Source organism: Pristis pectinata, chromosome 8 (genome assembly GCF_009764475.1).
Source record: "Pristis pectinata isolate sPriPec2 chromosome 8, sPriPec2.1.pri, whole genome shotgun sequence".
Taxonomy (NCBI): domain Eukaryota; kingdom Metazoa; phylum Chordata; class Chondrichthyes; order Rhinopristiformes; family Pristidae; genus Pristis; species Pristis pectinata.
This window is the reverse complement of record NC_067412.1, coordinates 81,613,021-81,634,818: the sequence shown is the minus strand read 5'-3', so window position 1 is coordinate 81,634,818 and position 21,798 is coordinate 81,613,021. Positions and strand designations below refer to the sequence as shown.

General features: G+C 40.0%; 1 protein-coding gene across 2 annotated transcripts in view; it reads left to right on the top strand.

The window, feature by feature from the left end:
- Positions 1 to 21,798, top strand: part of LOC127573850 (E3 ubiquitin-protein ligase XIAP-like) — a 35,382-nt gene that overhangs the window by 3,459 nt on the left and 10,125 nt on the right. For both annotated transcript variants that reach the window (XM_052022378.1, XM_052022377.1), the window contains exons 3-4: positions 4,889 to 4,988; positions 11,321 to 11,399. In XM_052022378.1, the coding sequence (XP_051878338.1) occupies positions 4,889 to 4,988; positions 11,321 to 11,399 (179 nt within the window). The remainder of the gene's footprint in view (positions 1 to 4,888; positions 4,989 to 11,320; positions 11,400 to 21,798) is intronic.

Sequence of the window (21,798 nt, the reverse complement as noted above, 5' to 3'; positions counted from 1 at the left end):
TGGCTCCAATAGAAAATTACAGTTGATATAATTTTCATGCAGTATGAATAAAATGGGCACATTAAAAAAAAATTTGATATCTGGATTTGCAGATGGGCCAGAGTATACCACACAAGCAATACAGAATTGGGAATGAGAACTTGCCAAATTTAGCATGAACAAAATAGTAATATTGAAGAAAATGTCACTAAAGCAATGTATGGCCAAGGCAAGATATTTTACATCTCACTTTTATTAAAGGAATTGATGTGAATGTTAGGAAAGTCTATGATATTTAAGTTTCTTCAGCTGACTTGAGAACCATTGCTTCAGATCAGGCAAACAAAGAAAAGACTCCCCAGAAATGCTGCAGTGTTTGGCCAAAACATTGAGGATACTTGTAGATCAGTCAGTATCTGTGGAGGGAAAAGTAGAATTTATGGTTCAGGTCAATAACTCCCCCTTTTTAGGGGGTTTGAGGAAAGTGAAATCTGGACAGCATTTTTTTTTAGCCTGGATTCTGAAGAGAAGATATCCCATATCAAACCTGATATAACTTTTCAAAGAGATGACTTGAGTCACTCGAATGGTTCATGATTTGAATCTTCATTAATTAGGTAGAATTCCATTGGCATTGCTTAAAGCTCCCCCCTGAAGATTGCCGATGGAAGTTGAAGCTCATGGAATTAATAATGGATTATTGAGCTGGCTGGACAGTTATTTTTACAACAGGAAATGAAGTTGGGATGTTGAAAGAATTGTGCTTGTGATGTCCACAAATCTGAGGTCTCAAACTAATAATTCCTGATACTTTTTTTCTGAGCAGACAAGAGCCTTGTATTCAAATTTGTTGATGTGGCATTGTTACTGGTGGTATGGATGTCAAATGAATTTCAATGTCAACTCTGAAGCATTTTTTAAAAAAAACAATAAATGACTAAATGCTAGAAGTGTTTTGAGAACTGATGAAAGGTACACATCCAAGTGCATGATTAAAATTTATGACAGAGGCTTAGCAAATGCTGACATTGATTTTGAGAATTGGGGGATGAATTTATGCACATTTAGAAAGACTTACTTCCCTTGATTTTTGGAGCAGGTACCTCGATTCCAAGGTTTAAAATTTGGAAAGATCGAGAAGGTTGAGAGTGATTTGATTGAAGTATACAGGATGACATGGGGGAGAAAGGTTAGAGTCAAGAAGCTCATACTTCTGCTAGGAGAGGGTGGGGTGGGTTGGGTGGGTGTGTCAGTCTAATGATTAGAGCCACGTATTTTAGCTGTGAAATAAGACTTGTACAAGTTCGGAATTTCCATAAATGATGATTGCTTTCTCGGCCAATAAATTTAAAATATAATGCTTGTTAAGCAAAGAGGATTAAAGGATATGGGACAAAGTCAGACGCATGGAGTTAGTTCATGGATTAGCCATAACCTCAAAGTGGGAACTCAAACAGAACTGAACACATTCTTCCAGTTTTAATTTGTGGAATGTAAATTACTTTTTTCTACGGGTGGTGCATTGCAGAAATTACCAGAAAGGCTGGCTGATACAATGCATTTATATAATCACCTTTTAAGTTAATTTCAGAAATTGCTCGTAATGCAAATACATGAACAATGATGTGAAAGAGAACAGGTACCCACAGATGTACTTTTTCTGTAGTGTAAACAAAACCAGTTTATTTAAAAAAACACATTGCAATACCACTTGTGAATAACACATGGCAAATTAGTTACATGTGTGGCATCCAATACACATGTGCATTTGTGGCAGTCATGCCAACTTCTGAATTTGCATGAGTATGTTTTTTAAGACTGCCATTGACCCCTGGATGCAGTCAGCTTTTCGGTCATGAAAACTCGGCACCAGTGAGGCCTATTAACTGCCACCACCATGGCACCTCCTGCACTCTTTGCACCCCCAAAAAGCAGTAGAAAAGAAGCAATTGCTTGATTTGTGGTTGTTTTCCTATTGGTTGGAATTGTACAAAATTGAGCTTTTAAGTTTTTGAAGCTTGTTATAGGTGCAAAGTTTGATCTTGAATGGGGACCCGTGCTTTAGCCTGATCGTAATATGAGACAACCAGAGATGGGAGCAGAATTTGGCCACTTGGCCCATTGAGCCTGCTCCACCAATCATGTCTGGTTTTATTTTCAGCCTCCTTCTCCCCATAACCCCACTTACCAATGGAGAACCTATAAATCTCTGCCTTAAGTACACCCAGTGAGTTGGCCTCCACTGCCCTCTGTGGCAATGGATTCTACAAATTCACCACCCTCTGGCTGAAGAAATTCTTCCTCATCTCAATTTTAAAGTGGTGTCCCTTTGTTCAAAGGCTGTGCATCAAAGGTTAGTTATTGTGTCCCCAAGAAATTAACTTACACTTGAAAGCATGAGTAATGCTGAAATGTTAAGTTGCAGATTTGTAGGGTCATGTTGGATTTTCAAAACAAAATGTGGTATTTTGCAGGATTGAGTGCTAGAAATGTATACTAGCTGGGTTCAGCCAGCACTTGTTTTGTGTCAGACCAAATAAGACATTCAGATCAATTAACTTCCATCTAGTTGACAATGGAAAAAGCCTTAAGAGCCAGTATTCCTCCTGTTAATAGCAACTAAAAGTATACAGAAGGAATGTGCAAAATATTTTGCCTGATGGATGGAATGATTGTTTTCATATTGTTTGTCCTTTTTATAGAGCAAATAACACTCGATGCAGCAATGCTTTTTGTCTTTTCTTTAATTAAAGCACGTCCTTAACTGTTGGCTGCCAAGGAGCCGTTATATTTCCACACTTCGGTGTCTTGATATTTTAAAAATTAGCTCTCTTCGCCTTTTCTTCCCTTTATTAATATCAGCCATTTTCATTTTGTTGCAATTTCTTTACCTTTCATAATATCTAGGTACAATGCACCTGTTCCCAGATTTGGGGGCATTAATAGTCATTCCTTTGGACATAAAATGAGAAGGCATGCAGAACGGGACAAAGTGCCAGAAGAAGGAAGAGGAAAAGACCTTGTGCTTTCAAGGCTATTTTCATTTGGGTGGTTAGGAATCAATTTTCCAACCAGAATATTGGGATAGAAGGATGGTTGGAGGTACCTTGGATAATCTTAGCTTCAGCCATAACTAATACCTGATATAGTTTCTGACTGAGATCTAACCATGTGAATTTGGACTGAGGTCAGAAGACAGACCAGGGTCAGGTTGGGTCCAGAGCAAGTGCTAATTTTATTTTGTGATGTGAATTTTTGCATCTTGATTCTCCCAGACCACAACTGGAGATATTTGGAATACATTGCTGTTTTTTGTCCATCGTTGCATAAGGAGTCACTGCTACTTGTTTAATTTGGAAAGTGACCACTTTTTCGCTTTAGCAGTGGGAGCAATTGCATGTTGTCATGATGGCAGGCTTTCCCATGGTGCAAGCTTTTGATGGTGTAGAATAGTTGAAGCAACTGCATTCATCTGGCATTTTGTGCATCTTGCAGTCAGACCAATTTAAAGGGATAGCTTTTCTCTTCTGAACTTATAAATGGGTTGGATCATTAGGTGAGAGCATGCCAGCTTTTAATAAATTTCCTCCAAGGTCAGCAATGCTCGTAAAAATTGAGACCCAGGGTTCAGAAGGTCAAATGACCCTTAGAATCCACACTGCCATTCAATAAGAGTATGTCATTGAGCTCTGTTCCAATTTTCTTTTTAAACAATGTATCCCATGGTTAGAGTTGACAAACTTAGCTGTTTCAACCTTCAACATAGAAAACAATCAAGCAGATGGAAAAGTTTGGGTTAGAAAACTCCAAAGCTCCAAATACAAACAGCCATACGAGATGATAGCACTCTTAGGCGATGCTCCAGATATTCTTTAATTTGATCTGAATTGAATAGTTCTTTTCTATTATTCATGGTCTGAATTGATCCTATTGGCCATCACAAGCAATATTTTGCATGATTTTGTTTTTAGACCAGTTAATGGGCATGTTCATTGTGATTTAAGATTCCTTTTTTTTTCATCGCAATTCCATAACCTTGACTAAATGTTGTCTGAGAAACAAATTGTCAATAATAATTGTTCAAATGAAATAATTTCCTTTTAGTTATCCATATGATGTTACCCACCAAAATGTTTGCAATAAATTGTAATAAATTTGGGTGCTCTGTGGCAGAAAATTGTCCATTTCAACATGAGGTTTCATGTGGAATTCTCAGTGATCCTTTCATGACTTCAAGCATACTGTGTTTGTCCTATAAATTCTAAAGATTTCCTAATGTCGTTTATTCTGTGAGTAGAAATAATGAACAATGGATCTTGTTTATATCAATAGTTGATGGATTGAGTATTTTGGACAATAGTGCAATTGAACTGATATGCTTTTTTTGGTATGAATAAAATTGTTCAAGTGGAAAAAATGATTTACAACAGTTCTTGATATTGCCCAAGTTAGCAAATATTTGTTCTGTTTTCTAATGTTTGCAAATGTTAATGCATGTTGAAATAGTTGCTTGAAGGAAAAACCCATAGACAAAATCACTTACTTTGGTTGTGACCTGGTTGGCAACAATGTTAGCTGCTGTATTGATAGACATTGTTTGACAGGAAGATGATGACTCTCCTTTTCACCTATGACAGCAAGGTCAATTTCCTTATTATACTCACTTTTTCCAATGAAGTTAGGGACTTGTGAGCAGCCCTGCAATAGAGTCCCTGTGCTCTTTGGGAGCCAACAGACTGGGAAACTGAACTAAACCATGTTGGGGGACAAGCCAACACTTTCTTCCCAGTTGTACTTGAGGAAATGAAAATATTAATAGGGATTTGCAGGTTTTTGTAATTGTAAGTGTGATTATGTAGTAGACACTTAATTTTGAAGGTAAATGCTAAATTTTGACATTGGATTTCAGGTGATGGAGACAACGTGAAGTGTTTTCACTGTGATGGAGGCCTACGAAATTGGGAACCTGGTGATAAAGCCTGGGAGCAGCATGCAAAATGGTTTCCTGGGTAAATTGCTGAACCTTACGAATTTTGTATGTCATTGAATTTGTGAATTTTGCTGGTTTAGGTTGGGTTCATTTTTTTTTTGATTTCTGAAATCAAAGATGATGTTGCACCCTGCTGGAGTGAAATTTCTGGTTCTGATAGTCCTCAACTCTTTGGCTATTGGTAATTTTTCAATGTAGTTAGCTTGACTCTATAAATAAGGCAAGATGAGTGAATACTTGAAATGCAAACTAATGTGCTGTCATAAAACGCTCAATATTTGCTGCAATAATGTGGAAGGGTCATGTTTCAGCTGCCATGGAGGAAAATAATGGATTTGCTGCATCTCAAGAACACAGACTAAAATCAGCTAAAACCACACAATTTAAGTGAATTTTTGTTTTTGTTCCTTCTGTTTATGACTGAACCTTTTTAGTTCCTTTTCAATTTTGATTTCTCCAATTCACCCACAACCATTTTGTTTGAAATTTTTATCTATTTGCCCCTTGTGGAGTTCCAGGGTGGAAAGTGGTCTGTTAGGCCTGTTTGAGAAATTTCCTTTTGTGTTCAGAAGAAAACTTGTCTGACGGTTTTTTTCCGAAACAAATGTATGATTAGCTTAAAATTAGTTACTTTTCTGTAGTATTTGTAAACAGATGAGGCTTATTTTTCCTGTCCCAAAAAGAGATCCAACTTGTCAGGAAATGAAGATTTGTGAAACAGCTGCTTTTTTCCCCAAATATAAAGGATGAGGAGGGTATTTCAATATTAGGATCTCATTTCTGGTGCAAACTTCATAGTCGACTGGGCACCAGTTATCCCTAAATAAAAACAGAAAAAGCTAGAAATATTCCATGGGTCAAACCAACATCTGCAGAAGAGACCATTAATGTTTCAGGTCAGAGCCCCTTTATCAGAATTAGGAAAGGGAGAAATAAAAGTTAGTTTTCATTGGAGGGAAGGTGGGGAAGGGGTGTAAACAGCAACAGGAATATTTCTGGTAGGGTGAATCCAAATAGCTTAAAGGGGCAGTCACCTATACATCAGCCATTTGCCGATGTAATGTGTTTTAAAAATGGCGAGGCTTTGAGACATGCCCGGCTGGCCAGACTATATGAATAGAATCAGAAAAGCCTGAGCCAACATGATGAGGGGCAGAAATGACTGAAAGAAAAAGTAAACAACCTAAAGTTGGAGAATTTGATAGTCAGGAAGGCTACAACATGCCCAGACAGAATGAGGTGAAGCGCTTTGTTGAAATAGTGCAGGACGCAAGAGATGGGCTGGAGTGGGAGTGACATAGTAAATTGAAGTGGCAGCCAACGGGAAATTTGGTCATTCCTGAAGACTCTGCAAATCTTTCACCCGATCTGTGATTGGTTCCTCCAATGAAGAGGAGATCGCACTGAACACCCAAGGCAATATGTGAGATTGAAAATGTGGAAGTGAGTTGCTTCTTCACCTATAAGGACTGTTTGGGTCCCTGGAAGTTGGGAAGGGAAGAGGTGAATGGATAGATGTTGCATTTCCTGTGGTTGCAAAGAGAAAGTACCATAAGATGAGGATAGGTGATCCCTGCCTTCCTATTTACTTCTAAGACATTGATGACCAACAGCAGACATTTGAAGACATTGAATCATAGAATCATAGAACAGTACAGCACTATACAGGCCCTTCGGCCCATAATGTTGCGCCGACCCTAAGACTATCTAACCCCTTCCTCACACATATCCCTCTATTATAAATTCCTCCATATACTTATCTATAAATCTCTTGAATTTAACCAATGTACCTGGCTCCACCACCGCCCCAGGCAGTGCATTCCATGCCCCAACCACTCTCTGGGTAAAAAACATTCCTCTGATGTCTCCCTTAAACTTCCCACCCACTACCTTAAAGCCATGCCCTCTTGCATTGAGCATTGGTGCCCTGGGAAAGAGGTGCTGGCTGTCCACTCTATCTATTCCTCTTAATATTTTGTACACCTCTATCATGTCTCCTCTCATCCTCCTCCTTTCCGAAGAGTAAAGCCCAAGCTCCCTTAGTCTCTCCTCATAATGCATACTCTCTAAACCAGGCAGCATCCTGGTAAATCTCCTCTGCACCCTTTCCAACACTTCCACGTTCTTCCTATAATGAGGCGACCAGAACTGGACACAGTACTCTTAGTGTGGTCTAAGCAGAGTTTTGTAGAGCTGCGTCACTACCTCACGGCTCTTAAACTCGATCCCACGACTTATGGATGCTAACATCTCATAAGCTTTCTTAACTACCCTATCCACCTGTGAGGCAACTTCCAGTGATATGTGGATATGAACCCCCAGATCCCTCTGCTCCTCCACACTGCCCAGAATCCTGCCATTAACTTTGTACTCCGCCTTGGAGTTTGTCCTTCCAAAGTGCACCACCTCACACTTCTCTGGATTGAACTCCATCTGCCACTTCTCAGCCCAGCTCTGCATCCGATCAATGTCCCTCTGCAATCTTCGACAATCCTCCACACTATCCACAACACCACCAACCTTCGTGTCATCTGAAAATTTGCCAACCCACCCTTCTACCCCCTCATCCAAGTCATTAATAAAAATCACGAAAAGTCGAGGTCCCAGAACCGATCCTTGTGGGACACCGCTAGTCACAGCCCTCCAATCTGAATGCACTCCCTCCACCACAACCCTCTGCTTTCTACAGGCAAGCTAATTCTGAATCCACACGGCCAAGCTTCCCTGGATCCCATGCCCTCTGACCTTTTGAAGAAGCCTACCATGTGGAACCTTGTCAAATGCCCTACCAAAATCCATGTAGACCACATCTACTGCACTACCTTCATCAATCTGCTTGGTCACCTCCTCAAAGAACCCTATCAGGCTTGTGAGACATGATCTGCCCTTCACAAAGCCATGCTGGCTGACCCTGATCAGACCGTTTCTCTAAATGCCCACAGATCCTATATCTAAGAATCCTTTCCAACAGCTTGCCCACCACAGACGTAAGGCTCGCTGGTCTATAATTCCCTGGACTATCCCTACTACCTTTTTTGAATAAGGGGACAGCATTTGCCACCCTTCAATCCTCTGGTACCATTCCCATGGACAACGAGGAATCAAAGATCCTAGCCAACAGTTCAGCAATCTCCTCCCTTGCCTCGCAGAGCAGCCTTGGGAATATTCTGTCAGGACCCGGGAACTTATCCGGGAATTTATTGGGGGGAGAAATATTACCAATGCTGTTAAATGAAATCCTCCAATTTCATTAAGAATAAGTGAACTAATGACAGTGTTAACGTAGTGGGTACTGATGTCAGGCCATGACCTCTGCACACCAGACTCATGAAACAGACACACTATTTCAGCTTTGTCATAGAACAAGATTACCAGGTAGACAGGAGAAGAGTCATGCAAAGCAACATTGTCATTGATCCCGAGAGCCTCTGGCCCCATGGCAACTCAAAGTCGAGAAAAGACATTCCGAAAGTATTGAGAACCTTGAGGAATGGCAGATGAAATCTAACTTGGGCAAGTGCGAAGTGTTGCATTTTAGGAAGTTAAACCAAGGCAGGACTTGGACAGTAAATGGCAAGACTCTGGAGAGTGTTGTAGAACAGACACATCTGTGGGTACGAGTATATCATTCCCTGAAAGTGGCGTCTTGGGTAGATGGGGTGGTGAAGAACACACTTTGCACGCTTGCTTTCATCAGTCGGGGCACTGAGGACAAGTTGCGACGTAATGTTGCAACTGTACAAGACATTGGTGAGACCACACTTGGAATATTGTGTGCGGTTCTGATTGCCAAGCTGTAGGAAGGATGTTATGAAGCTGGAAAAAAGTGCAGAAAAGTTGTTTCTGGGACTGCAGGGCTTGAATTATGGGAAACTGAATAAGCTGCAGCTTTCTTCCCTGGAGTGCGGGAGGCCAATAGGTGACCTTTAGAGAGGTATATAAAATCAGGGGCACAGATTGGTGAATGGTCACATTCTTTTGCTCAGGGTCGGGGAGTCCAAAACGAGAAGACATAGTTTTAAGGTGAGAGGGTACATGAGGGGCATCTTTTTAACACAGAATGGTGGGTATGTGGAGCAAGCTGCCAGAGGAAGTGGTAGAGGCTGGTACAATTAAAATGTAAAAGGCATTTAGACAGGTACGTAGAAAGGCAAGGTTTTGAGGAATATAGACCAAATGCAAGCAAATGGGCAATTTAATCAGCAATGACGAGCTAGGCTGAGGGGCCTGTTTTGATCCTGTACAACTCTAAGGCCATGAGTTGGGAACACAAAGGCCCTGCCTAAGTGGAGGAACTGACCACCCATTCTGTCAGTCACTGTCTGGATGAATGTCTATTTCCCACATCAGCATCATGAGCACATTAGCACACAAAACCAGAATAAAATTAAGTAATCCTCAATCCCTTGGGATTGGCCAAATAGGAGAATGGATAAAGCTGTTGAGGTGCAAGTAAAATCAAATTAAGGTGAGAAATCAAGTGTTGCCTAAAATTTAATTTTTCAGACATTTCAGAATTCAGTGTTAAATCCTTTAAGTCCTCTGTTTGAAAAGGATGTGGTAAGGAAATTACATAATGCATATAAGTGATTTTTGTAGAAGTCAATTTAGGAATTAACCTCCTGTATGGGCAAGAACCAATTGATTTTATGGAAGATAGAAGTAGCTTAAATGTTGAGCAAATGACACAGTGAAGTTAGTAGAGTCTGTTTGCAGTGATTGAGGGAAAATCCAAGAGAGCCAGTACAGATTTAACAGTAATTTATGGCAAATGAAACAAATAATAACTTAATTTTGGTGGTGGAGGCTTGGTAATGAATAAAGGAAATATATGATACAAATAAGCAATTGGGTATTATGCCCTTGTCAGAGAACAGGCCAATTCCCACTTCTTAATATATTTATTCCTGTAGTTTACAGTACCTTTTATTTATCCTGCTCCGTCACCCTTTCAGACAGTGTTCCTGCTACCCAGCACATGAAGAGATGAAATTTTCTCAATTTCCTCCAAATCCATCTGTCACTACCTTGGCATCCTTCTCAGTAACTTTTGAAGCATCAATTTCATTCAACTCTGCTAAATCTGTGTTACCTTTTGTTGCGGATAAATAACCCCAATTTACCCAATCTCTGCTCAATTGTAGGATAGATCTCTAGCTCTGGAAACATTCTGAAATGCTCTCTGGAACTAGTGCTTTTAAATGTTTCCTGGTGGTGACCAAACTTTGACACATTCCTTGAGCTGTGGCCACACTTGTGTTTTGAGCCTTAATCGTGATCTTCCTTTCCTGTGTCTCAGATGAAAAAGCATCAATTATCTCAGATTGTAATAGTGTTTTCTGTCTATCCTACCATATTCTGGGATCTAGGCAATACTCCAAGCTGTATCTTGTATAATTGTATTACACTGTAGAATTACCCCATCACTCTCAGATGGAGAATCACAAATGATTAAACCCTAAGTGACCAGCTTCTTAAATACTATGGCTCCAAGAGCAAATGAGATGGAATTGTTCATGGTAAGTCACTTACCATCTAACTCGGAGCCTTTATACCCTCTATGAGCCACTGCCCACAAGAAGAAAATATCGAGTTTCGATTGACTGCTACTCCTACAAAAAGAGGCTCAACATCACTGAGCAATTTGCTTGACCACATTTGGCACTCTTTCCACTTCACCACTGGTACATCATTCATGAAATATGAACCATCTCCAAGAAGCCTTGCAGAGACTTCAACATCATCGAAAATCTTCAACCCTTCTGACTGCGAGTGAATGCTGCCTCCAAGTTTCCCTCAAGTTACTCGTTGTCCTTAATTGTGTTTCACTTTGTCATTTTGGTGCTGGAACTTTACCTAATGGCACTGGAATACCAGCAAGAAAGATTCATGGTTCATGGAGAGTCCTTAACCAACCCCAAATTGCATGAATAAATGTTTGGAGACCTGCTTAAAGGGTTAAGTGGTTTATTTTTATTTTAAGGTCAATAGTTTTTTGCTTAGAAAGCTGATCACAGAGGCATAGCACAAATTGTCTGCAGCCCCATCAGGTGTGAAGCAGAACTTGATGTGCATGTCTAAACTTCCTGGGATGGAAATTTTTTTTTCCCCTCTTGGGACACACTTGGCAGCTGGAAATGGTTCACAATATTTTTTTGAAGTCTGTTAGCCAGGCCTGTTTGTATTTAGCCAGAGCACATCATCCCACAAGGCTAGAAAATGGACAGTTTAGATGGGTGTTTTTAAAAACACAAGGGGAAACATTTTGTAATCCTAAAAATCTTTTCCAGCTTGGGTTGCATGAATTTTGGACAGATTTTCCAGGAAAATATTTTTATATCTTCCAAATAGGTGTGCTTTCCTGATTCAACAGAGAGGCCACGACTTCGTTAATGATGTCCAGTTGAAGAAATTGCATTTGAATTCCACAGTAAGTTACATTCTTGAACTTTTGCCTTGGGTTTGTGTGTGATGGGGAGGGGATAATGCAACAAAGGACTTGAGTGGTTTGATTGAAATTGTTTTTTTTTATTATTATTTGTTTCTCTAACATGAACCTTGTTCTAGAATAAAAATTGGCTATGCATTTCAGTGACTACTGCAGCAATTTCTGGCCTTTTTTAAAAACAAACCATTTAAAGAGTTTAATAACCAATGAAATGCTTTTTTTCACCTTTCCTCATGGTGTAAGGATATGAATTCAGTAGTCTTTGTCTCAGAGAATTGCTCTTACTTGATACTTTGACTTCAGGATGTTCCATAGTAATTAACATTAGTCAGGCACCTGTTCTGCCATTTATAAAGTTATTGTAATCTTGGAAATGAATAAATGAAACTAATGAAAAGAAAACCATCAGCTGTTCCTTGAAGCTTCAATTCACACTGATGCTTGGGTCACAATGATTATTCTAATTTCTCTAAGGCAAAAGCACTCCAAAGGTCTCCTTGCTTGTCCACCCACAATCAACTTCAGATGAACAAAACTTGACCATTTTATTGACAAGAACAACATTCTTTTATTTGTAATGCCTGCCCCACCTCTGGATAGATTTGGCCCCATTTGGAAGTGGCATTCACTGGATTGGCCAATAATGTGTTCCAGAAAATTGAAACTCTTTTGGGGAAGGAAAGATCTGCTAATGTCTGTTATATTCCAGCTCTTGCAGAGTTTAAAACAGAATCCCCTGCTGTCTTCAGTTTGTTGGAATAATCAATACAGATGACTTCACCATTTCATTCCTTGATTGGATCCTTGTCAGATCACTTAAGTACCTGCTATTTTAAGTAAAATAGACCAGGACTGTTGACTTTAAATAGATCTCAGTCTGGAAGTAAGTGTAACTCCCAAGGTCACTGCATCATCACCATCTTGAGAACCAAAGTGGGCATAGTTGATCAGAAACATGTATTGAGTCCAATGTTGTTCTTTGATTTAAAACTGGTTTCATTCTTAAAAAGATCAATATCTTGTTGACTTAAACAAAATGGTTCTGTGTTGATCATTCTTCAATGATGTATTTGCAAGATCTTGATCAAATTTCTTTTCAATCTTGTTATTGCAAATAATGCATATAATCTGAGTTGGCTATACATTTATCTAAATCAGATTACTTATTTTCCATTGTGTAGCCCATTTCTTGGTCACATGCAAAACTTCTTAACACCTGTCTGTACAAAGGTTAACTTCAAATCTAATTACCACATTTATTGTCAACATCATTAATAAATATGATGGTAGAAGATTAGGATTGATTGCTTGGGCAATACCACAAGTCATCTCATCGACTAGTTAAATTGTAACTGTTAGATCCATTCCAAAAGCCAGAAATGAGTTGCATACCTAATTCACAATTTTAAATTTTCATTGATAAGTAACTGAATAACTTAATCAAATATTTCATAAATGCAGGTAGATATTGTCTGGCAACTTTTTTCTTTCCATTCTTGACTCTGCTGACTGCACTCAAAACTAATGGATGTATCATGCGTAGCTTGATTTATGAGAAGCAGAGCTGTTAAATGTAGAATGGCCTCTTTCCCTTCCCAGAGAAGTCCTCCCCAGATTATGGCAGGGTTCCATTCCTGTGAGCTCTTCATAAGCCGGACATTTTTCAAGTTGGAAATGCAGCTACAAACTGAGTTCCCAGACGGCAGAAGATGTAGGGCTGCAGACAGCTGCTGGCAAATTCACCCTGCTGGTCTCCAAAATGCTTGTTCACGTGTATGGGATGTACATGAGTCGGACGTTCATAAGCTGGGGAGGACTTGTTATCATAAATATTTTAAAATACCTTTTAAGGCGTCAATCATTTTGATACAAGGATTTTAGGCCTATTGTTCCTTGGCTCTGAATGTTGTTATTGTGATAATGGAGCATAACTGAGGAAAAGGGAATCATGTCAAATAGTCAAAAAAGTAGATCAGAAGTAGTATCCTTTTGGTTTCGATAGCTTTATGTGGACGTTATCTTTGCCTGGTACTTGAATAACTTAATGCTTTTTATCCAAAAGGTGGTGTTATTAATAAGAACATAAGAAATAGGAGCAAGAGTCGGCCACCTGGGCCGTTGAGCTTGCTCCGCCATTCAGTAAGATCATGGCTGATCTGGCTGTGGACTAGGATCCACCTGCCTGCCTTTTCTCCATAACCTTTAATTTCCCTATTCTGCAAAAGTCTGTGTAACTGTGTCTTAAATATATTTAATGAGTTAGCCTCTACTGTTTCTCTGGACAGAGAATTCCATAGATCCGCCACTCTCTGGGAAAAGCAGTTGTTCATCTATTCCCCCGACTCTTGAGGCTGTGTCCCCTAGTTCGTGTCTCAGCTACCAGAGGAAACGACCTTCCTGCTTCTATCTTATCTGCTCCTTTCATAATTTTATATGGTTCTATAAGATCCCCTCTCATTCTTCTGAATTCCAGCGAATGTAGTCCCAGGCGACTCAATCTTTCCTGATAGGTGAACCCCCTCATCTCCGGAATCAACCTGGTGAACCTCCTCTGCACCACCTCCGAAGCCAGTATATCCTTCCTCAAGTAAGGAGATCAGAACTGCATGCTCCAGGTGTGACTTCACCAGTAACCCTGTACAGTTACAGCATAACCTCCCTGCTCTTAAATTCAATCCCTGTAGCATTCAAGGCCAACATTCCATTTGCTTTCTTGATAACCTGTTGCACCTGCAAACCAACCTTTTGCTATTCATGCACAGGCACTCCCAAGTTCCTCTGCAATCTTTCACCATTTAAATAATAATCTGATCTATTTTTCCTTCCAAAGTGGATGACCTCGCATTTACCAACATTGGACTTCATCTGCCTGACCCTTGCCCACTCACTTAACCTATCTATATCTCTCTGCAGACTCTCCGCATCCTCTGCACAATTTGCTTTTCTACTCAATTTAGTGTCATCAGCAAAGTTAGTATGCTATATTTCGTCCCCCCTTCCAAATCATTAATGTATATCGTGAACAGTTGCAGGCCTGGCACCCCACTCACCACTGATTACCAACCAGAGAAACCCCCATTTATCCCAACTCTCTGCCTTGTATTGGTTAACCAATCCTCTATCCATGCTCATACCTTACCCCAACTCCATGCATCCTTGTGTTATGGATAAGTCTTTTATGCGGCACCTTATCAAATGCCTTCTGGGAATCCAAGTATACAACATCCACCTGTTCCCCTCTATCCACTGCACTCATTATATCCTCAAAGAACTCCAGTAAGTTTGTCAAACAGGACCTGCCCTTCCTGAATCCATTGCTGTGTCTGCCTGATGGAACCACTGCTATCCAGGTGTCTCACTCTTTCTTCCTCAATGATAGCTTCAAGCATTTTCCTAACTACAAACGTTAAGCTAACTGGCCTATAGTTACTTGCCTTTTGCCTACGTTCTTTTTTAAACAGTGGCATGATATTCATTGTCTTCTGATCTGCCGGGACTTGCCCAGAGTCCAGAGAGTTTTGGTAAATTATCACAAACGTGTCTACACTAAATTCCACTATTTCTTTCAGTACTCTGGGATGCTTCCCATCAGGACCAGGGGACTTGTCTATCTTTAGGCACACTAGTTTGCTTGTCACTACGTCTTCAATGACAGCGATTTGTGTCGACGTCCTCGCCTCTCATCACATCCATTACATCTCTCTTTGGCATGTTAGGCGTGTTCTCCACCATGAAGACAGACACAAAATAGTTGATCAAGGCCTTGACCGTTTCCACATCACCCAATATTAATTCCCCCTTCTCATCTTCCAAGGAACCTTCGTTCACTTGAACCATGCTTTTCTGCTTTATGTTGTTATTATTAAAAGCTTTTACTATCTGTTTTTATATTTTGTGCTAGTTTACATTCATAATCTATCTTCCCCTTCCTTATTGCTTGCTTAGTGTTTTTTATATAATAATCTATAGAGAGTAACACTCTCACCCTTAATTTTTGCTCAAATGCTTTAACTTGGGTCACTTAAAAATGAGATCAACAATGTTTATGCCTGGCTATCCAACCACGTAAAAAGAGGAAAAAAAATATTTTTTTTCCTCTCATTACCTGGAAAACTGAAGTAATGGAAAGTTAAGTTAATTCTACCAGTGGTGGAACTCAACAGGAAGTCAATAGGTGTATGATTTGAACTCAAGTTGCTGACACTCTTGGTTATGCTCTTATTTTTTAATTGCAAGGATTTTGTTGAGTAGATAGAGAATTATTTCTTCCAGTGGAGGTGTCCAAGTAATGAGAGAGGGTTTATCTTAAGGGGTCGTGAAGAATTACTTAGTCTCACCAACTGCTAGAAATTTTATTCTCTGCAGAAGATTGAAACTAGCTTCTTTAAATTTCAAACTTTGAGTCAGTATTTTTGTTGATGATCCATTTCTGTGGTAGAACCAATTTGAAGCTGGTTTGTTGTTGTTAAAATGGTTATTTTGTTTTAAAGTTGAGGCTCGATTTATGTTTGGATTTGATGACTTATGACAAACAAGCCATGAATACACACCATTCATTTAAGTGCTACCAGAAATTTGGGTTTGACATGTTAATTGTCCAGTTGCCTGGGTTTCCATTTGTTATGTTATATTTACTTTATTGACCTGGCCCCTGGATTTTTATTTTTTTTCTCTGGTGACACAACACGAGGCTTCAGTTAGAGAAGTTTGACTTCTGGAATGTTTAAAGATGTGTTACTTCAAATGCTTTCTGCAAGTTGTTGGAAATTTGTTTCTTCCTTTCCAGTTCCTTGAGGATCACCATACATGATTCAGTAAAATAAAAGCAGAAAATGCTGGAAAACTGCAGGCAGCTTCTGTGAGAAGGAAATGTTGTATTTCAAGTCTGGAAACCTGCATCAGAAATGATAAAGAGAAACAAGTTATTCTTGATGGCAGTGAAGGTAGAGGAGAGCAATGAGTAGAACAAAGGGAATTTTTCTGAGAGAGTAAATAAAGTAGCAGTTCAGGGGCAGTTTAGTTCCTTTATGTATTGCATTGTTAATGTTGTAAAGTTTATGTAGTGTATAGTCTGGGGCAGGTCAGACTATAAAACTAAAAGGGATGGCAGGCATAAATGGCAAGTCATAATACAGACCGCTAAGGACAAAGTTATCTAAAGTTGGAAAATTTGATTTGTGCCCAGTTGAAAGAGGAGTTGTTGCTTAAGCTTGCATTGGCTCTGATTGTAAAGGTGCAGAAGGCCTGAATTCTCAGAATGCTGCTTGCGCTTTTGTGATTAATTTTGCCTAAAGTTATATTTGTTATTAAAACTCTGATCTCAATCAGAAAATGGTAGAATCTAGGCCCACTTGAGATGAGCACACAATCTTGATTGACAATAAAACCAGCAATGAAGGAATGCTGTGCTGTTACAGGTGCTGCATATCAAGCAAGACTTCACAGAGGACTTTCTGCCCCATATTGATGTTAAAGAAAAGCCTATAAACTAATCTAATAGAAGGGGAATTTTGCCTGGCTTCTTGATCAGTATTTATCTCTTAATGAACAGTGCCATAACGTAATCTGGTGATGAGCAGATTTGTTGTTTATGGGGCCTTGTCTGTAAATTTTATGCTTCCTTTATTCCAAAATAATTGACTGCCAACCACTCAGATAACCTTGGATCATGAATGAGGTGATACTGAAGAACATTAGAAATTGGAACAGAAATCAGCTCTGCTGTTGGATGAACATAATTAATCCTGTGTACTACCACGTCTGATCACACAATCCCCTAGTCCCCATGGTTTTCAAAAAAAAATGTCAGTGTAATTCTTGCAGGTATTTTGTAGCTGAGCAGCCAGAGTTGTCTTGAGGTATGAATGTTCCAAAGATAGTCAATACTTTCCAAAAAGAAATTATTCCTTTTATCAGTTCTATAATGGTCAATCCTTTATTATGATACTATGCTCCCAAGCTGTGGACTCTGTAGCATCAAGAAACAGTCTCCCAGTATTTACCCTCAGGATCATTTTCTCATAGCTCTGATTGTGGAAAGCTATTGAGATAATCTCCTCATCTGAGGAATCGGTGCTTGAATCTACACTGTACTAACTCCAAGATATGTACGTCCTTCATGTACAGAATGGAAGGAGGCCATTGATCCCATATGAAGAATATGTCAGAGCAGTTCACCTCATCTTTTGCCCCCATTGTTGTGCAAGTCTTTCATTTTGGTTACTTGCTCCTCCTCAATTGCTACAGTTGAATCTGCCTTCACTACTATTCCTGATAGTGCATTGCAGACGCTAATCGTTTTGTATGTTTAAAATAAATTCTCAGTTCTTTTGTGAATCGGTTTCATTCTATATTCCCCAGTTCTTTACCCTTCTGCCAATGAAAATGTTTTTTTTCCCCAACCTATTCTCTGGATGTTAATCATCTTAATCAGATCCCATTACTACATCTCTGTTGTGAGCAGAACAAACCCAAGCTGTATGAATATGTACGGTCCCTCATCCCCAGAATTGCTTCAAATCTCCTTTCTGCACTGCCTTGAGAGCCTTGACATCTTTTGTGGTGTGCACAGTTCAGGATGGTGTGGGAGGGACCAGCCTTTCATAAAACTCCTTGACTTTCTTACAGTCTTTGCTTCTGTTTATGTAGTCCAGGATCCTCTTATGCTTCTTAAGCCACTTCAAGAGTGGTAGAATGTCAGGAGAGTGGTCGTCAACGTTCAGCCATGCAACATAACCCAGTAATGTTCTTGTTTCCACTCTTCAACCCACCTTTTTATTAAAAGAAATGTCTGAAGGAGTTTATTGTGCCTTATTCGTAGTAGCCAAATATAGGACTTGATATTTCTAAGCATTAAATTTCATCTGCCAGCAATCTGTCCCCATGACTGGTCTATCTACCTATCAGTCTATTATGATACTCATCAGTTCATTATGCCTTAAGGTTTTACCAATTGGAGATTTCCTTGTACATCCAGGTTATTAATAAAGGTTTTTCTTAACAAGTCCTGACCCCTGAGAAATTCCACAGCACACTTCCCTCCCATTTAAAACAAAATAGCCTTTCACTACAATTGATTCCAGTTACTTATCCAATTTTCTATCCATGCTTTAAAAGCCTCCTTTATTTCTTCCATCTTATCAGATGCTTTTTGGAAGTCTCTTTGTGCACCAGTTGTACTTCCCTCACCAACTTTCCTTCCTTGATCAAAAAAAACTTCTTAAAAAATGTTTAATACACAGAATTGGCTTTTAACAAATCCGTATTAGTTTTCTCTCATCAATCTACCCCTGTCCAAGTGATATTTTTGTCCTTTTTTATTTCTCGAATTTTTTTTACCACCACTGATATTAGGTAGCTGGTCTATAATTCCTGAGTGTGGCCTTGTAACCTTTTTGAGCGAGGAAAAGGATGTATTTTTTTCGTTGTTGAGCACCGCTCCTGAATCTATAGGACCTCATTAATTTCCTCCTTATTTCCCTTGGCAAATGGGGACCCATCCCATTCTGACCATGTGATTTATCCACTAGTTAGTTTTTGGGGTACCTCAATTCTTAGCTCATCTGATACTCGCTCACAACTTCATTTTCTGAGACTCCAGCTGCAATGCCTTCCTCTGGTAAGACTGTCTTTGAGTACTCATTTGGTACCTCATACACACCTTCTGTCTCCATGAGCGAATTTCTGTTTTGGTGACTGATCAACCCCACTTCTCATGCAATTATTTTTCTTATTCACAAGCCTGTAAGAATATATATAAATTTCTTTATATGTTTGCTGCCAGTCTTTTCTCAAGCTTTCTCACTGTGTCTTTTTTTTTAAAACTTCCCCTCTGAGCTCTGGTATTTAACTGGTATTAACAAGCTGACCTCTGTCCTGTGCTTTTTTTTTCTGCTCTATTATTAATCATTTGGGGAGTATTGGCTTTAATTTCCACACCCTGCCATGTACCTGGACTATAAATGAAGTATCTCCACCTTCAAGACCTCCAACTATTCAATAATAATTTTACCAGCAAGCTTTGATTCCAGTTTACCTCAGCCAGATCAGTTTCCGTCCTCTTGAAATTGGACCTTATCCAAATGACTTTAATCATAAAGTAGTGCATGTCCCTATTTGCAGCCATTCCAAACATTTAGGCTAATATGATTGTTGTTTCAAAGGTTCCTCTGATATGTGCTCCACTTGGTGCACCAGGCTTCCGAGAGTCAATTCCAGTAAGGCCACTACCTTTGGGTCAGAAGTGTACTGATTTTAAAAACAAAAGTTCTTCTGAACACTTCAGAAACTCCCCTTCCCTCTTTACCCCTCAGGCTATTGCCATCCCAATCTATATTTGGATTGCTGAGATCCCCTATTACCATTACCATGGAACCTGCTTAGTGCCAAAGGTTTAGATGGGACAGAATTTGTTAAATGTGTCCAGGAGGGATTCCTGACGCAGTATGTTGATGGGCCGACTAGAGGGAATGCCATGTTAGATCTAGTTTTAGGAAGTGAACCGGGACAGGTGAAGGATCTATTGGTGGATCTATTTGGGGGACAGTGACCATTGTGTCACGAACCAGCAACAAAAGAAACACACTGAGCATGATTCAGTGTTAAAAACTATTTTATTAATTACTACTTACAATACGTAAAATAAAAGTAAAAATGTTAGTATGTTAGAATTCAAAAATGTTAAACCTCGAACGTTAACCCCAAAACTAAACTCTGTGTGTGTGTGTGTGTGACAAAGTCCCAAACTCCAAGTTCCGGAATGGTTCTTAAAGTTCAGTTCCGCAAGCCATAAGGTGAAACATGAGCAAGGGCTTCTTCAACAACCACCGTTGTCAGAAGATAAGACGTAGATGTAGAGAACATAGGGAGAGTAAATACGAAATCCAAATGTTCCACGATGGAACCCCAAACGACACTTCAGCGTTTACTCGGTAGTGACTTCCTCACCCCGAAAAGCATCCGAATCGTGGTCGTCCACACACAAGTACCTGTTTCCTTCTACAGGTCAGCAACAAAGTGAACTCCACCGGATTACTTCCAACTTCCATACATGGATTTCAGTAGCAAACACAGTTATTGTTTCTCATCCATCGATAGAGAAAACAAGCAGGCTGGTGTCTCTCTCCCTTCTCTCTCTCTCTTCTTCTTCAACAACGTCATTACGTCCTTTATCTTCTATTGACGTAAGCATGCCCCACACACACATACACACACACTTTCTATCTTAAAGGGACTTTCACTGAGTCCGTAACAATTGCTCCATAACCTTTAAAATTGTCATGGACAGGGACAGGTGCAGAGAGGACAAGAGGTTTTTCAATTGGGGAAGGGCTAACTACGAGGCTATAAGGAGAGAACTTGGGAGTGTAAATTGGCATGTCCTTTTTGAAGGAAAATGTACCGTGGGGATGTGGTCGATATTCAGGGATCTTATGCAGGATGTTGGGGATAAATATGTCCCGGTGAGGCAGAGAAGGAATGGCAGGGTGAAGGAACCGTGGGTGACGAGAGAGGTGGAACGACTTGTTAGGGAGAAGAAGGTAACATACGTGAGGTATAAGCAGCAAGGTTCAGACAGGGCCCGTGAGGAATATAGGGTAGCGAGGAAGGAATTTAAGAAAGGGCTGAGGAGATCTAGAAGGGGACATGAAAAGGCTTTGGCTAGTAGGGTTAAGGAAAATCCCAAGACCTTTTTCAAGTACGTGAAGGGTAGGAGGATGGCTAGGGTGAAGGTAGGTCCGATTAAGGACAAAGGTGGGAGAATTTGCCTGGAGGCGGCGGAAGTGGGAGAAGTTCTGAATGAGTACTTCTCTTCGGTATTCACCAGGGAGAGGGGTCTTGATGATGCGGAAGGGAGTGCTGGTAGGGGTAATGTTCTCGAGGTTGTTGATATCAAGAGAGAGGATGTGTTGAAGTTGTTAAATAATATTAAGACAGATAAATCTCCGGGGCCTGATGGGATTTTCCCCAGGCTGCTTCGAGAGGCTAGGGAGGAGATTGCTGAACCGCTGGTAAGGATCTTTGAGTCCTCGTTGTCTACGGGGGTGGTGCCGGAGGATTGGAGGATTGCGAATGTGGTCCCCTTGTTCAAAAAAGGTAATAGGGATAGGCCAGGGAATTATGGACCGGTGAGTCTCACGTCCGTGGTGGGTAAGCTGTTAGAAAGGATTCTAAGGGATAGGATTTATGAACACCTAGAGAATCATGGACTGATTAGGGACAGCCAGCATAGCTTTGTGAAGGGAAGATCTTGCCTCACAAGCCTGATAGAGTTCTTTGAGGAGGTGACCAGGAAGATTGATGAGGGCAGTGCGGTGGATGTGGTTTACATGGATTTTAGTAAGGCATTTGATAAGGTTCCTCATGGTCGGCTTCTTTAGAA